At 29.1% G+C, this 17,417-nt stretch overlaps 5 protein-coding genes across 7 annotated transcripts; 2 read left to right on the top strand and 3 right to left on the bottom strand.

Annotated features, from left to right (window-relative positions):
• Positions 1 to 40: 40 nt before the first annotated feature.
• LOC117234824 lies at positions 41 to 2,577 on the bottom strand. The gene is made up of 7 exons (XM_033496390.1): positions 2,353 to 2,577; positions 2,007 to 2,295; positions 1,782 to 1,884; positions 1,360 to 1,527; positions 1,034 to 1,297; positions 753 to 943; positions 41 to 515 (listed from the first exon to the last, which is right to left on the bottom strand). The coding sequence occupies exons 1-7, from the start codon at positions 2,384 to 2,386 to the stop codon at positions 197 to 199; spliced, it is 1,368 nt and encodes a 455-aa protein (XP_033352281.1). The 5' UTR covers positions 2,387 to 2,577; the 3' UTR covers positions 41 to 196.
• Positions 2,578 to 2,626: 49 nt separating this feature from the next.
• Positions 2,627 to 4,912, bottom strand: LOC117234823 (rRNA 2'-O-methyltransferase fibrillarin). Of its 2 annotated transcripts, none has more exons than XM_033496389.1 (5): positions 4,787 to 4,912; positions 3,998 to 4,329; positions 3,749 to 3,922; positions 3,198 to 3,443; positions 2,627 to 3,104 (listed from the first exon to the last, which is right to left on the bottom strand). In XM_033496389.1, exons 1-5 carry the CDS (start codon positions 4,797 to 4,799, stop codon positions 2,934 to 2,936), a joined length of 936 nt encoding a protein of 311 aa, XP_033352280.1. In that variant the 5' UTR covers positions 4,800 to 4,912; the 3' UTR covers positions 2,627 to 2,933. The 2 variants fall into 2 exon arrangements, with proteins under 2 accessions (XP_033352280.1, XP_033352279.1); XM_033496388.1 differs by lacking the exon at positions 4,787 to 4,912 and adding an exon at positions 4,612 to 4,706.
• A 710-nt stretch (positions 4,913 to 5,622) lies between these two features.
• Positions 5,623 to 9,040, top strand: LOC117234777 (general transcription and DNA repair factor IIH helicase subunit XPD). The gene is made up of 13 exons (XM_033496304.1): positions 5,623 to 5,784; positions 5,861 to 5,960; positions 6,030 to 6,284; positions 6,363 to 6,596; positions 6,672 to 6,795; positions 6,866 to 6,962; positions 7,034 to 7,167; positions 7,233 to 7,762; positions 7,823 to 7,998; positions 8,065 to 8,344; positions 8,427 to 8,537; positions 8,607 to 8,705; positions 8,768 to 9,040. The coding sequence occupies exons 1-13, from the start codon at positions 5,780 to 5,782 to the stop codon at positions 8,900 to 8,902; spliced, it is 2,280 nt and encodes a 759-aa protein (XP_033352195.1). The 5' UTR covers positions 5,623 to 5,779; the 3' UTR covers positions 8,903 to 9,040.
• A 129-nt stretch (positions 9,041 to 9,169) lies between these two features.
• Positions 9,170 to 14,713, bottom strand: LOC117234779 (lactoylglutathione lyase). 2 transcript variants are annotated; one of them, XM_033496308.1, is made up of 11 exons: positions 13,490 to 13,752; positions 12,878 to 13,173; positions 12,735 to 12,802; positions 12,469 to 12,645; positions 11,391 to 11,577; positions 10,927 to 11,316; positions 10,565 to 10,846; positions 10,324 to 10,453; positions 9,968 to 10,256; positions 9,668 to 9,885; positions 9,170 to 9,354 (listed from the first exon to the last, which is right to left on the bottom strand). In XM_033496308.1, exons 1-11 carry the CDS (start codon positions 13,598 to 13,600, stop codon positions 9,262 to 9,264), a joined length of 2,241 nt encoding a protein of 746 aa, XP_033352199.1. In that variant the 5' UTR covers positions 13,601 to 13,752; the 3' UTR covers positions 9,170 to 9,261. The 2 variants fall into 2 exon arrangements, with proteins under 2 accessions (XP_033352199.1, XP_033352198.1); XM_033496307.1 differs by lacking the exons at positions 9,170 to 9,354; positions 9,668 to 9,885; positions 9,968 to 10,256; ... (3 more) ...; positions 11,391 to 11,577; positions 13,490 to 13,752 and adding an exon at positions 14,388 to 14,713 and having other exon boundaries at positions 12,331 to 12,645.
• LOC117234778 (BRO1 domain-containing protein BROX-like) lies at positions 14,580 to 16,702 on the top strand. The gene is made up of 7 exons (XM_033496306.1): positions 14,580 to 14,721; positions 14,878 to 15,108; positions 15,180 to 15,275; positions 15,357 to 15,535; positions 15,632 to 15,807; positions 15,875 to 16,107; positions 16,248 to 16,702. Exons 1-7 carry the CDS (start codon positions 14,621 to 14,623, stop codon positions 16,492 to 16,494), a joined length of 1,263 nt encoding a protein of 420 aa, XP_033352197.1. The 5' UTR covers positions 14,580 to 14,620; the 3' UTR covers positions 16,495 to 16,702.
• Positions 16,703 to 17,417: the final 715 nt, after the last annotated feature.

The following is a 17,417-nucleotide window of genomic DNA, read 5'->3' on the forward strand; positions in this document are numbered from 1 at the left end:
TATAATATTTTCTGACGATATTATATAAAGTTATATTTATACTTTCAATATCATGTTTCTTTATTATTTCCACATCATAAACTGAAAAATCATCAATAACTTTAAATTTAAGTGGTTCGTCTGTTTTATTTCAAACAATTTGGGGAACTTTTATCACGAAGCAAGTGCTTATTACTATTATATACTGTGAACGTTATTATATAATGAATCTAGGACACGGTGGTATTTCAATCTTTTTCATGACCGGCGAACCGCAAACTCGAGACATTGGCGTGTTATTCGAGTTACAAATATTCTCTGTGTCTCCCTGATGAAGAAGAAAAACCATGCTATTGTTTGATGCAGACTTTCGACTTTTTCCAGTAGAACAACAAGGACTGGCACAAGGTCGTTTTACAGTATAACAACCTTGTTCGCGAACAGCCGTCTTTCCACAAGTGCCACTACGTTGAGTGACGCAACCTTTAGCGATCGCAGCCGACGCGCCTTCCTTCTTACAAGACACAATCGGTTCCCTGAGAGTGAAACTTGAATGAGTCAAGATCGACCTTGCTTAGATATAGATCAATAAATGTTTTTTCTTTATTTCGAAGTGAAAGGATCGCAAGTGTTTAAAAAGTATTCAAGCGTGGCATACAGATTATCATCGTAGAACATTTTTTGCTTAATGCCTTTGAAATTAATTTTCTCATTTGTATCCTTCAATTCCCAATTATTAATTTAATTGTAGAACATGAAATATAAAATCTTACATAGCGGAAGCAGGACAAGGTGCACAAGGAGTACAACATGGAATTGGTGGACAACGCATAACTCTCAATGCTTCGACATTCAATGAGGAAACACCTCGTAACAATGCTCGTTGTATCGCATTCTCATATTCGGCACGTTCTTTTATTATACGCTCATTTTCTTTGCGAAGCCTTGCTATCTCAGCTTCCAGCTATTACAATTGAATTTTCACATTTTAATAAAAGAATATATTTCGTTCAAACTCGAGGATAAATGTAAAAGATTAAGATTATTAATTTACTTCAATTTCTCGTCTCATCCTGTCTTTGTCTTTCAAAATTGATTGTATAGCTACGTCGGTACAAATAATTTCGATGTTTTCAGGTTCTTTCATTGCGACAGACTCCTTTATTACGGTAGGCTCTCTTTCAGTATTTTCTGCTGGTATTCCCTCAGTAACAGATTCATAGACTGGATTTGCCATTGTCACTACTTCTGGAACTGGAACTTCAGGTGATCCGAGATTTATTCTAGGTTCAACCGTTTGAGTAGTTGCCACTGATTTCTATAATAATATTATTATGTTAAAAATTACAGAGAAATAAAGATTTTAATTAATAAACTTGCCTCTCGTTCCTCGCATTCTGCCAATTGTCTTCTCAGATTGTCGATTTCACAAGCTCGTGCTATCAATTCTTTACGCAATGATTCGATCTCGTTCTTACAAATGTCCAATTTATTTTGAACCAAACCAATCCATTGTTGTATTCGACCAAATATGTCAGCGAACATTAACTTTTGTAAAAATAAATTCAATTTGCGTGTATTACCTTATATATATTTATGTTTTATAATATTACAGGGCTAAATTTTCTTTAAATAACGGATCACGAGTTTATTCGTATTACGAAATTGGGAGTTTTAAAGGACAGTCTAGTTCATTCATTTTTATTTATTCGCATATTCAATCTTATAAAGAAACTTTATTTATTTATTGTACCCCCATTTTCCCAATTTCATGACGGTTCTACTTGCGTACAGGGCTCAACCTTTGAATCGTGCTCAAAGTTCTCGCCTAAGGTAGCCAGTGCTTTACCCGCTTCTTGTAAATTTTGATGCACATAGTCGATCATTTCATCCACCTTCTTATCTCTGCATTTACAAGACAATATTTTGTATAAACATGATTTCTTAACGTTTCGATTCGTCTAAACGTTCCTCCAATATAAATTCACTCCCTTTTAAAAATTGGATGTAAAAAATAATATTTATACCCGGTTGATCCTGGTACTTGTGACATACAAGTACAGCATGGTCCAGCTGTACGAATAAGTTTTCCATCTTCAGTTTTCACACTAGATGTTGATTCCACTACAACAGTTTGCTCTACAGTTTCTTCCGATGGTTTCGATACGTCTCCGCTTTCTTCGGGAACATCTGCTCCTCCTACTAAACGATCTAGAGTTTTCACAGTTGAATTAAATTTACGGCTTGCTGTAGTTATCGACTTTTTAAATTTGAGCGCTTTATTTGATGGTCTACGATTTTCATCGATAGCATTTCCTAAAAATAATTTTCTACCGTTACTTATGGTTATAATTATTCATGAAAGCATCTTACCGCTTTTGGATGTATTTAATGGTGGACGAGTCATTTTTGTTTAGTTCATGTGTAACATAATGAAATGTGAGAATATAATACAAACTAATTTAAATAATTTTTACATAAGTTGAAAAATTTAGTTTTGAAGAGTTTATCTGAATAAAAGAATTTATAAGATGTAATTGTAATTTTCATTTGTTTTTGCAGTACTAAAAACATATAAAGCATATCTCTTAAAGTTGGGTAACATTTAAAATAAAAATAAATGCTGTATACAATTAAATATACTATATGGCTTTTAAAATTCGTTTATTTGTATGAAAGTATAAGTGAACTAATCATATGATATTTAAAATATAAATTTTGTATTAAACATTCGTACGTGTATGTCTTTTTCTGTATACAAAATACACAGGTACAATAATGAAATAAATTCTGTTTGTAGAAAATGTTCGAATCATCTGGATAACTGTCTACTTTACATTATATTACAGATTATTTTCACATCTTCATTCGTAATTAAAATTTATCGCATATATTCGTAATCATTATAATGTTATCTTAACAATTAAATAAAACATATATACATATGCATAATTTTAGGTAGCTTTTTTAGGTGGCGGCCTATAAACTCCAACTACAACAGCATGATCTCTTTCATATGGTTCCAATGTGATTTGCTCCTGTGGTTTCAGTTTATCAGCAATTAATTTCTTTACTTCCAAGGCAAATACTGCTTCAGGTTGAGCTGTAGAATCTATACAGCTCGCCTAAATCAAAATAATGACTATATAAACTTAAAGACACAAATAAAAAATAATACAATATTTGAAATCTGTTAAAATACTAATTAATATACTTGCCTTAATAGAAATAACAAAATGACCTCCGTTCTTCAGGAAATATTGGGCATTCAAAGCTACTATCCTAGCTTGATCAGGTTGCGCCACATCAGCGAATATTGTATCTACCATTCCAATAAGCATTCTATACTTGTGAGGATGTCTCGCATCTTCAATTATGGGAATAATATTTGTTCGTTTCTTAGCAACATTTATAAGATCTCTACCAGATCTGTGAGAAAATTCTACAGCATATACTAATCCTTCCTAAAATAAGGAGAAGTAATAAATTTATCATCGTGTATTACAAATGATTTGTAGGCATAATGTAGGTCTCATTGCAATTCATAGATTAAATAAAAAGGTAAACTTTAATAAAGTTTACTTTAAGGTAAAGGTTAATTTTGTACAAACGTCTTTTTGGAGCAAGATATAACTTATCTTACTCAATCAGAAAAACGGCAATGTGATTTCTGTAGCATAACTCCGACACCAAATCAGCAATAGTATACTAAAGTGGCTCTAATGTATGCAATTTATACGTATTAAACAAAATATTTATATAAACTCACTGGACCAACAACATCTGCTACATGTGATACTGTAGTCCCAGATGCAGCGCCTAAATATAAAACTTTGCTTCCAGGAGGCATGTGAATTTGATCAACTCCTCCAAGTATAGCTGCAGCTAACTTTGATCTAAAAGGGTTCCAAACTCTATATTCAATTTTTTCACCATTCTCTCCCTGTAATATTCATATATGAGTAATTATTATATTTTCCATATTAACATAACAAATTATAGTAACTTGCTTATGTACCTCCACGCTTATCCTCTTTTCACCATATACTTCTGAACCTGGTACCAAATTTAAAGTAACTAATGCATCCTCTTTTCCTCTTGCTATAAAGACACCTTCGTGACGATGTGGTTCTATGACTACAGTTTTGCCACCTTTAAAACTGCCTCCACCACGTCCTCCTCTTCCACCTCTACCTCCACGTCCCCGTGGAGTACCTCCACCTCTACCACCACCTCGACCACCTCCTCCTCCTCCTCTGCCTCCACCACGTCCACCACCACCTCCTCGTCCACCTCCTCCTCGTCCACCTCCTCGGCCTCCTCTAAATCCGCCACCACCTGGTGAAAATCCTGTAATGAAATAAATTTTGTAACAACAGTAGATACAGTAGCATTGATATAAAATATTAATACGATACATGATATTAAATAACATATATACGAGAGCATTGTTATAAAAACTTATATTGGTTTAATTGTTTCAGTACATAAACCATTTGAAGCAGAAAATAAATTCAAAAACATCTTAAATATACAAATATAGGTTAATGTAACATACTATCACACAAATATAAAAATTATAGTTTATCTGACTGAATGCCCAACATATTCATATAAAAAATGATTAATTACGTTCAAATAGATCCATGTATATATTTTATACATTAAATAGTCTTATACTCCATGAGTGTAAAATAAGTTATTATTGTAGTTAAGTTATATTGTAGAAATCGTGTTGTAGTCAAAAAACTTTCATTTTGTAAGATATTAAATATAAGAATAATATTTTTAAACGATTATTATTTACCTGGCTTTCCCATTTTAAAAATTAGGTATATAAATTTACGTTCCTAATTTATTTTAAATTATGACTGTCCATGCACGTGTAGCAGTACAGACGCTAAATCCTCACGGAAACGACATTAAGTAGCGAACATCTTCCGGTTTAGACCAGCATATCGATTTAAATATATATCGATACGTAAAGATCGATTCACACTTCGAAAATATTAAAAATTTACGAATAATTTAGTATAAAATTTTCAAATATTATTGAAATTTAAAATTATTTACATATTACGATTACAATATGATTATAATTATTTCAAATATTGATTATTTTTAGAGTACATAAAAAAATTTATATACTTTTTTCTATCTTACGCATAATATAAATTAAACCTAATATAACTAAACCTTATTAATTCTAGTATGATCTTTACTTACATAAGTGCACATTAGTAGGACTTCGTTAGCTTTTTAATATGTTACCTATATCTATATTGTAGTGCTCGTTATTTGTTTATGTGTTTATTTCTCTTCCGGTTTAGTACAAAACAACGATTATAAAATTATAAAATATAAATTATGTAATATATATAATTAAAAATCTCAAAATTGTAATATATTGCAGTGTTTCAATGTAATTTTTGTAACTTATATACTAAGTCTTATATTACTATATTATAATAATACAATATCAATTATACAACATATTGAATGCATATATTGAAATATAGAATGTTTTGTATTGAAATAAATTAAACAATTATTCTTTTAGAACATTAAAAATTTCTTGTTACATATTCAAAAAAAATATTGTTTTACGAACACAAGTTTCGTAGTTGATCTATGAAGCGTATAAACGTAATGTATTCGTTTTCATGTGCAATGACCAGTTCAAATAACGTTATATATATAACCTTATCCGTTGTTTGAAACTTAATGATTTTTATATTAATAAATAAATGATATGTGTTGTGTGTAAAATTGTTATTTATTTAATAACAAATATAGAAATATGAAGTAATCATAAATTTCCATTTAACAATATTCTTAGTTATTTAAAGTATAAAGTTTAACTATATGTTTACATTTACAGAATCAGCGTTGACGGCTTACTTGTATATTTTCCTTACGATTACATTTATCCAGAACAATATGCATATATGCTTGAGCTCAAACGTGGCCTGGATGCTAAAGTATGTATTTTCAACACTTTTGTGTCATATGATTACTAATTAACATTTAAATTTTATTTATAATTTTAGGGGCACTGTTTATTGGAAATGCCATCAGGCACTGGAAAAACTATAACTTTGTTATCATTAATTGTAGCATATATGTTGGAAAATCCATTGGATGTGACAAAATTAATTTATTGTTCCCGTACTGTACCAGAAATAGAAAAAGTCATAGAAGAATTAAAAAAGCTTATGGATTATTATGAAAAAGAAACAGAAAGTAAACCTAAAATTGTTGGCTTAGTTCTGAGTTCACGAAAAAATATGTGTATTCATCCAGAGGTAATTAATTTCAAACTTAATTGCTTTTAATAAATGTACCTTATATGAATGAGTATATTAACAATAGATTTAAATTAGGTAAGCAGAGAACGTGAAGGCAAAATTGTTGATGGTCGTTGTCATTCTCTCACAGCATCATATGTTCGTGAGAGACATAACTATGATGAATCAACACCAATTTGTAATTTTTATGAAGGATTTGATATGGAAGGTAAAGAACAATTTATGCCACCAGGCATATATTCCATTGATGATTTGAAAGAATATGGAAGAGACCGCAATTGGTGTCCATATTTTCTTGCAAGGTTTACAGTAAGCATTTCAGTAAGCAGATTGTTTATTTTAAGACAATATAAAGCACTAATGTTTTTTATCATGTAATTCTAGATTTTACATGCCCAGATTGTAGTGTACAGTTATCATTATTTATTAGATCCCAAGATTGCAGAAACTGTGTCAAAAGAATTAAGCAAAAGTTCTGTAGTAGTATTTGATGAAGCTCACAATATAGGTACAATGCAGCTAATACATTAGTTATGTGGCAAAAATTAAATAAAGTCTAACTACTTAATTAATTTTAGATAATGTATGCATTGATTCAATGAGTGTAAAAATTAATAGAAGAACTTTAGAAAAAAGTTCAGCCAATATACAACTTCTTGAAAAAACAGTGGCTGAGTAAGTTATGTTTTAAATGTTATATTGACTAATATATAATTGTAAAGCCATTATAAATATTTGTGATTTAGGATGAGAGAGGATGATGTAAATAAATTAAAAGAAGAATATGAGAGATTAGTAGAAGGATTAAAAGATGCACATGTTGCAAGAGAAACAGATATTATCTTAGCTAATCCTGTCTTACCAGATGAAATTTTGCAAGGTAAATTCTTAATTCTACATTTGCTTAGAATAATTATGAATTTAATTTATATATATTTGTTATAGAGGTGGTTCCTGGTAATATTAGAAATGCAGAACATTTTGTCGGTTTTTTAAGACGATTTGTAGAATATTTAAAAACGCGTCTACGTGTGCAACACGTAGTTCAAGAATCACCTGCTGCGTTTCTGAGAGATGTTCAAACAAAAGTTTCAATAGAACGTAAACCATTAAGATTTTGTGCAGAACGACTAGCTTCTCTTTTACGTACTATGGAGATAACCGATTTAACCGATTTTTCACCAGTTATATTAGTGACACATCTGGCAACATTAGTATCTACATATACAAAAGGATTTACAATTATTGTGGAGCCATTTGATGACAAAACACCTAATGTTTTAAATCCAATTCTTCATTTTGTTTGTTTAGATTCGTCTATTGCAATAAAACCTATATTTGATAGATTTCAGTCAGTAGTAATTACTTCAGGAACATTATCTCCATTAGACATGTATCCTAAAATTTTAAATTTTCATCCAGTCATAATGTCATCTTTTACTATGACATTAGCCAGACCTTGTCTCTTACCAATGGTAAGTGTGATATTGTTTAGAATATTAATTACTAAAAAATTAATTCAAAAATAATGTCAGATTGTAGCGAAAGGTAATGACCAAGTTGCAATTTCGTCAAAGTATGAAACAAGAGAAGATGTTGCTGTTATAAGAAATTATGGTCAACTATTAGTTGAATTTGCAGCTACTGTTCCTGATGGTTTAGTCTGTTTTTTTACCTCCTACTTATACATGGAATCTGTCGTTGCTGCATGGTTTGTTTCAATTAATTTATACTGATAATATCATTATAATAATATAATTATAGTTTACTTTTATAGGTATGATCAAGGTGTGGTAGATCAACTTCAAAGACACAAATTACTATTTATTGAAACTCAGGATTCCGCAGAAACGAGTTTAGCTCTTATAAATTACATACGAGCATGTGAAAATGGAAGAGGTGCTGTTCTCCTTTCTGTGGCACGTGGTAAAGTATCAGAAGGAGTTGATTTTGATCATCATTTGGGAAGAGCTGTTTTGATGTTTGGAATTCCTTATGTGTATACACAATCGCGTATTTTAAAAGCACGACTAGAATATCTTCGTGACCAATTTCAAGTAGGTTATTAAACAAAATTGTAGATTTATAAATATTTATATTAATAGTATCAATAATATGACCATTTCTTTCTTCTCACAGATCAGAGAAAATGATTTTTTAACTTTTGATGCAATGAGACACGCAGCACAATGCGTTGGAAGAGCAATTAGAGGAAAAACTGATTATGGTATAATGGTATTTGCAGACAAGGTAACAAAAATTATGACAAATAATTCTAGTTTTTTATAATCATTTCTTTGACGATATTTATTTTTTTAGAGGTTTTCGAGAATGGATAAACGAAGTAAGTTACCAAAATGGATACAAGAACATTTAACTGATAGTTTATGTAATTTATCAACCGAGGAAGCTGTGCAGGTAAAACTCAAAATTTAGAACGCCTAAAATAAATATTAGTAATTATTAATCGTAACTTTTAGATAAGTAAACGTTGGTTACGACAAATGGCCCAACCATTTACACGTGAAAATCAGTTGGGATTATCCCTATTGACACGAGAACAACTTGAAAAAGAAGAATATGGCAAAATTGAACAGAAGGCGCAACAAAATTAGATATTTAATATGATATTTATAACAAAGTTCGTGCCATTTTTAACAAATATGATAACGTATAGTGTATAAAAACATACTGCAACTTGTGTTTTGTATAGTATTTATATTATAGTACATATAAAATGTATTAATTTTTGCAATGAAAAATATTTTTTCCAATAATATACGATTTTTATAAATTAATAGAATTAATATTTAAAAATTTAACCACAACTAACAGTAAAAATTAACAAAGTACAGCAAATCACTAAGGGTACAGAAAATATATCTATGCAATTAAAAAAGTTTAATAACAAAGTATGGTGATGAAATCTTAACAGTGTACAAAATACAATTACATCTATGAAATTCATTTAATATCACCATCTTACAATAACTTGGTCTCCATCTTGTATTGAATAGTATCGGAGTTCCTGAAGCGGTTTATCAAGAAGTATTTCATCTTTCGAAAGCTAAAAAATTACATAAAAGTAGTATAAAAAATATATAATAAATCCAAATATATATTGAGGGTGTATGAGTCCCGCAAGTTTATGATCACGTAAATACATTTAGGTACACGATATGAGTTTGCAACGCTATCCTGTCGCACCCGACGGCGGCCACCGTAATGGATAAATATCCCACACTACTCCGTCTTCCCTCCCCGAGTAGGGTGTCTTTAAAAGATTTCTTCCACGTAAAAAGTACACGATAACGCAAACTTGTTATTTCGCTCAAGTATACCCCAATATACATATATAAATTGTAAAATGTTATAATTACATTTTGTTGTATAAATGAAAGTCTTGGAATTTTTCCTCCAGTTCTAAAAAGTCGTTGTGCAAGTCCTATAACTTTTTGAACTTCCATATCTTTTAATAGTTTTCTTTTAATTCCTCTAGGTTGATTTGGATGATCTGGGCATACAAACTCTACTGTTATGACGTTAGAAACCATTTCCACTTTCACTTTAGGTGATGGAATATCAGAAATTCCACATTCTAAAAATTTTGAACAATATATCATGATTAAAAGTTAAAGAAGTACTAACTTTTAAACGTATTCATTGTATTTTTTATTTACTTGCAACTAATGTTGGATATCGAGGGTGTTCTATTATGAACCTATTTCTCTTGTCTGCATCATTTTCCGTTTCGGTCCACTTCGATAGAAATAATTTCAAATAATCATACTCAGCACCACGTCTTTCATCTTGTAAGATTTCAGTGCCATTTAATGATTTTAATTTTGAAATTCTCGCTATGATTAACTGACGTGCAGTTTCTAAATTTTCATTTTTCAAAATAGGATTTTCTCTAAATTTCAAATCTTCCAAATTATTTAGCTTTTCTAATTCTGATACAGATTGCCACTATAAATTATATTATCAAATTATTTTACTTTATAATTTACCTATATCATATAAATATTTATTTTACCTCTGATATGTTGTTTTGCGATATATGTAATTGCCGCAGATTAAAAAAGGCTGTGGTTTTTGCTGTTGGTTCAACAGTTAGGAACCTTATTTTGTCTATCTTATTGGAATTTAAATTAAGGTACTCTAAACTGTAAAAAATCTTCAATATAAATATCTTACTAATAAATAATATATTAATACAAATTATAATCAATGGTACACACACACACACACACACAAAACTAAAGTTATTAACTTGCCGTGGAAGCGATCCCAATTTAAGAATATCATCCCAATTAGATATCAAATTTCCTTCAAGAGTTAATTTACATATTTTCATTAAATTTTCATCTTTTATTGGCTTGTGTATGATGTTCACAATGTTGAAAGAAACTGAAAGTTCTTGCAAAGATGGAAACATACTCATACATCGTTGAATGTCAAACCAATTATAGTTCATTCTTGCTATAGTTAAATATTTAAGCATAAAAAATGAATCTTTTAATATTTCCATATTTTCTTCAGTTGGTAAATAATTTTCGCTAAATAAATAATAAAAATAGATATTAACAATGGTAATTACTTATTATTAACATATTTAAATAAGATTTTGGTAATCTACCTCAGATTAAGCCGAACAAGGCAGTCAAGTTGACAACAGATATCTGCTATAATTTGCCAACTATTTATTAAATTTTTAGATAAATCTAATTCTTCCAAATTTGGACATAATTCTTTTAATTCTCCAGGATTACCAGTAGTACTAACACATTGTTCTCTTAACCACACAATTTTTAATTGATCAAATTTGCTTTGCTTCTTATTTACTTTGGAAAAACCAACAACTTCCAAAAAGGGTGCATTAATTTCTTTCTGTAAGCTTGTTAAGGTGTCTCTATCAATGCCAGCTAATTCATCATTGATAAGGCCATAACGAATTTTAATAGCTTCAGGACAAGAAATCCCAAATTTTGCTTTACCTGGTCGTATAAATGAACCTGATGTAGGATGCCTATTACAAAACAAAAATATGTTATTTATATATAACTAAATTAATTATATAATTATATTTTTGTATGGTTTTACCTAGCTTTAAAATATTTTACTCCTTCATATGTACCATTGTGTTTTCCGCGTGTTGGATCATCCCAATCTATACCAAGCCACAAACCTTTAGTTTTACCAACAGGACCAACGTACTTTAATGTACCTTGATGTCCATCACACTCAATTCGGCTGTCAATTTCATATTTTTTATCTTCTACCATACTAAAAGAGAAAAATTTGAATGATATTAATCATAAAATATATTTGAATTGTACATCCTTTTTATTTCAAAGACACAATTCGATAAATATCATTCTAATTTCTTTACGGTATAATTTTTAATAATAAATACTGATGTATATCATGTTGCGGTTCGAAACCTAACCTCAATGTAATAGATGATCATTGAAAATTATGAGACTAACAAAATATTAATGATATAAACGAGAAAAGATTATCACAGGATACTATTGCAAATAATACTTAAGTCAAATATAAGTGGCTATACAGACATGATTTAATCAAAATTAAAAGTCATATACGGTAATATGACATTTCTCTGTTGTATACAGCTAAGATACCTAGGACTAGGAACTCTGTAGCGTAAGATACTCCACTCAAATAGTATTACCTATGCATGTGTGTATATGTGACATGTTACTATACATAGATGAACCAATAGTAATTTTCTATACTTTCCATTCACTCGATTTCATGCATGAACGATAGTCAAATAGAATGAAATCATATTTAAAACTATATATACTTATATATAAAACGGGGGAAAATTTATGTGAATCTATTTTTACAAAAAGTTGATTGTTTAAAAATAAATATTTTGATTTTATTTACTAAAGAATAATTAGATGTTACATTATACATAAATTATACATATAACACAATGTAATATAATAATGTACAGGTGCTATAAAATATACATAAATATGAATAATTACAATCTTACAATTTTACTATGCACATGTACATGTACATATAAAATTAAATATACATATGCATAAAAATGGTTTGGTTTAGTTCTGATTGTTTTGTTTGATGAAATTTATACATTTGTGAGTATTCAAAAGAATTACATTATACCAAATCTTTTATTGATTTGGTATTAAATTTGCAATATTTACTGGATTTAAAATTTCAATCCAATAACCATCTGGATCTTTGATAAAAGCAATTCCTTTCATGTTACCATCATTAGGCTTCTTTACAAATTCCACATTTAACTTTTCAAATCTTTCACATGCTTTTTCTACATCAGGTACTGTGATTCCAATGTGACCTACAAATTAAGGGAATATGTTGTACATGTATATAATAATTTTTTGTTTTGTATCTCAACAATTATATAATAGTTAAAGAGTATATTACCAAATCCTCTAGGTTCAGTATTCCCATTATGGTACTTGGGATCAGGGTCAGTTTCTGTACCCCAATTACTACAAAAAAGCAGCCAAAATTAATTCTAATAAATTTAAGTTAATATGTTAGACTATATATATTTTTAAACATACTGAGTAAGTTCTAAAGTAGCTTTGCGACTAAATGTCCATTCAATACTTTCTCTCTTATCAGTAGGTATGTCTTTTGGATCTTCATATCCCAAAAAGTACAGAGAGAATTTCATTTCAGGAAAGTCAAGTTTCTGTAATAACTGCATACCGAGTACTTCAGTATAAAAAGGTAATGATTTTCTTGGATCTTTAATACGATACATTGTTTGTTGCATTATATAACCATTTGTCGCTGGGTCAGGCTTTTTGCAAAGTTCCCGAGCCTCACAGTTTGTTAAGCCTGTGTGTTCACCCATCTAAAAAAAGAAAAATAATAACAGATTTATTTAAGTATTACATCATGATTAATGATAATAATAAATTTATATAAAAGAAACTCTGCAGTTACATTTCTTTGTGATATCTCTCAATTTTATCAGCCTGTAGATAAAATATCATTAGATTTCAAGGACATCACATATTGTAAGAATATTTTTACGAAAGATCGAAAAGTTGATAAGAAAATTAAAATATAACTAATTTAAAAACGAGAAAAACTATTCTAATAAATAAAAATTTTATATCTTTATTAATATAGGTTTTTGCAAAAGTCAATCTTTTTTTATGATTTACCGCATTAATATATGACTTCTTTCGCGGTACTCTGCCATGAAAACCATTGTTTCGTAAGATTCGTTGACATAATTCCGGGTAAACTTTTTTATGAAATATACTAGCTACCATACTTGCGAGTTGTGGAGCGGATTTAGTAGGATTTTTTTTTAATTCGCGAATGATAACTTTCTCCTCTCTTCCAGTCAATTTCTTTGGCCGACCTGATCGATCTTTGTTTTCAAGTGTTCCCTCATTCTTTGACTTTTTTATTATATAATGCATTGTGGACTTCTGCTCACAATTCCGGCAATCTCGTTATATGATTTGCTGTTTTCATGTAATCGGAATATTTTTTTTTCTTTCACACTTTTTTGTTTCAGATTTTTTGGTATTCATTTTAAATACCATTGTGCACACTTTTACGTTCCTGTTACTGAAACGATATCCTAACATCAAGTGAATGACCAATATTTTCATTTAGCAACGATGTTTACATTCGGTGCAAAGGAAGATGAAAAACTATCAACAGCGTTACAATGTTCGAATACGTTTGTGAGACACTTATCATGAATGTTTCTAACAAATCTATCACAACTCCTGTCTATATTGAATCGTTTTCAAATTTTACTGATGTAATCTTGAGACTTTCCCGTCACTATAGATACCAAATTGTTTTAACAAATTAGTTTAGTACCTCATTTTGTTAATTGAAATTTGCAAGTGTAAACGTTCGAATACTTTCGCGAGCCACTGTATACGTTATATATTTCACCAAAATTGTATAGGTTAAATAACAAATGTGTGAATTTTGTTAAGACACAATTATCATACCAATAATGAGATACGACATATATTATTATGTATCTAAAATGTTATCTACTGCTATACATACATTGTTTTTTGATATATTTTTTACCTTTTTAGAAAATAAATATGACGGCCGACTCTTGGTTACACGCTGACACACAGAGCGGAAGTGTGCGAAGATTTGCGCAAAAAGTGGAATATCTTTCATTGAGTATAACGTTTATGTAGTTGTGTTGTGCTGTCTGCTTTACTTCGATTTCCTTTATCTGTCAAATCGAAGAGATTGGTTATAAGTACTCTGATAATATCAAAGAGAACACGTTAATTTAAATTGTTAGTAAAATGGCACATTGGTTTCATCGTAACGTGCTAAAAGCCACGACAAATCAAAAATTCGAATTAAAAATAACTGATCCTACTGATGCTACAAGAAAACTATGCAGGTTAGCTATATTTATGAAGAAATTAAATTAAACGCATTTAATTCTACATATGCTTGATGAATATTTCAAATATTCTCATTATATTATAAAAAATTTATTTCAAATAATAAAATATAATATTATCAATGTTACATTGTATTATATTGTTCATTATAGTGATCTAAGATTATCAAGAAGTCGTCTTTTAGAGTTAATAAAAAATGCAAATAATTCAAGTGATACTATAGAACCAGCCTTTCATAGCTATTTAAGCTTAGTGTATGGATTTATATGGGAAATAAATTCTGCTGCAGAACAATCTGAACATGTTGGCAGACCTAATCCTAGCAAACTTAGAAATGTTATTGTATATAAGTGGACACATACTTTATTGGGATCAAGTACCTAGTAATATATTCTTTTACATTTATTTAATCCAAAATATAGTTTTACCATATAATTTAAAATATCTATTATAGTTCTAGTGCTGATTCTGTTTATGAAGCAGCTAATATGAGCATGAATGTAGGACTTTGGTTCATGAAACATGCTGCAATGATTGCTGCCAAGGATGAGTAAGTATAAACAATAAGATATAAAATAACCAGAAATGTAAAATAAGTAATATTACAAGAAGTACCATCATTACAATTTAGTATAAATATGAATGAAGCAAAAGATGTACATACTATGCTAAGACGGGCTGCAGGAATATTTACTTTTGTACAAACAGAATTTTTACCACAATTGGCAAATCCTCCACCATTAGGAAGTGATCTAGATCCAAGAATAATAAATGCATATGTGAATCAATGTACAGCGGAAGCACAGGAAGGTTGAACAATGAATAAATTCATAATATTATGCAACATCATTTGTCATTATTCAGATGTTAATGAATGTATATTTCTCCACTCACATTATGTTATAGTGACAGTAGCCAGAGCAGTGGAACTAAAACATAATGCTAATTTAATATCAGCACTAGCTAATGAAACAAGTAAATTATTTCTGGATGCTGCTAATACCTTACGTCCATTTAAAGCAGAGATATCAGCACAGTGGATTAAATATCTGGAACTCAAGGCAGCATTTTATCAATCCTATGTAAACAAATTATTAAAAGATATAAATATGAAAAAATACAAATTTCTTACACAATTAAACTTTATAGGCTTATAATTATTGTGGTGAGAATTTATTATCTATGGATAAGTGTGGAGAAGCAATTAAAGCCTTACAGGAAAGTGAAGCGTGTTTAAAGAAAGCAAAGATATTATGTCAGGAGTATGGAAAAATAAATGGACCAGCACCTAGAGTAAAGCCAGATCAACATGCTGTATTTAAACGCCTAACACCTATAGTAAAACTTACTCTTGATAAATGTAACCGTGAAAATGGTTTAATGTAAGTATCATATCTCTCTCTCACACACACTCACTGTTTCTCTCTCTTTCTCTCTCCCTCTCTCTCTCTCTCTCACTCTCTCAGATTAAAGGAAGCAACTTCTGAATAAAATTTAATTTTAATAATTTGTACTTTAAAAGTTATCATCATACAATACCAGGGGAGGTTCCAACATTGGATACAAAAGCTACTTTTGGTTTAGTGAGTCCAATTGATTTTCAAATGCAATCGCATCATCCTATATGGAACTTGGATGTATATAGAACATTGTCTGGATTAAATCCTGCTAAACTAGAAAAAGAACAAAATTTACCTCCTGTTAAAGAAGATTCAATTCATCAAACTACCAAAGATCCAAAGAATACAAGTGGATGTTTATTGCAATAAATTGTTTAATGCAAAAATACAGGTGGTAAATTAAGTTTAGCGCTTTTTTTATCATTGAAACATACAATGTTATCATAAAATTAATCTATTAATTTATATTTAAAAATTCGCTTATGCGTTTAGTAAAGTGCAAGCTGACAATATAGTATTCAACTAGCATTTAAAACTTAATTGGTTTTGCTTATGCATTGAATATTACATATATATATAACTAGTCTTAATTAAAAATTTCTGCACGAACTAAGTTACATAGTAACATAAGCAAAAATATTTTCACATCCATGAAAAGAAATACATCTTTATATATTTCTAATATCCTTATTTTATTTTACTAATATTAATTAATTATAATTTACATTTGTGCAATTTAAAGTACGAAAATATTATACATGTAATGTAATTGTCCCGTTTTCATATTGAATACATAAGATATTCATATCATTTTATTTGTATAAAAAATTAGACATATTAGAGATAAAATTATTTTTCTTTTTTTTAATTTTTACATCCCTATGAAGCTAGTCAATGTTCGGCAGGTTAGAGCATAATAATATAGTAACAAAAACTACGTTTCATGGAAATATAATTAATAAGAAAATATAGTTGTTTTCCATAAAATATTTTTTATGAAATCTATTTTTCCAAAAAAGTATCTTATGTATCTACAATATAATATTAATATTGTACATAATGACAAATACTTTGTGAAATTATGTTTTATATTTATTAAAACTATATAGAAAAGTGCAATTATGTTATATATAAAATATTTATTTCTAATTTTCATATATACATGTATATAATTATGTATACATATATATCGTTAATTAAAATTTTATCAATGTACCTAATTATGTATATATGTTTGTTTTTACATGTAAACTAAATTTATTTTTTAAATATTATGAATTAAAATTCGTAAA

The sequence above is a fragment of the Bombus vosnesenskii genome, unplaced genomic scaffold (genome assembly GCF_011952255.1).
Source record: "Bombus vosnesenskii isolate JDL3184/JDL3185 unplaced genomic scaffold, Bvos_JDL3184-5_v1.1 scf7180000013309, whole genome shotgun sequence".
NCBI lineage: Eukaryota > Metazoa > Arthropoda > Insecta > Hymenoptera > Apidae > Bombus > Bombus vosnesenskii.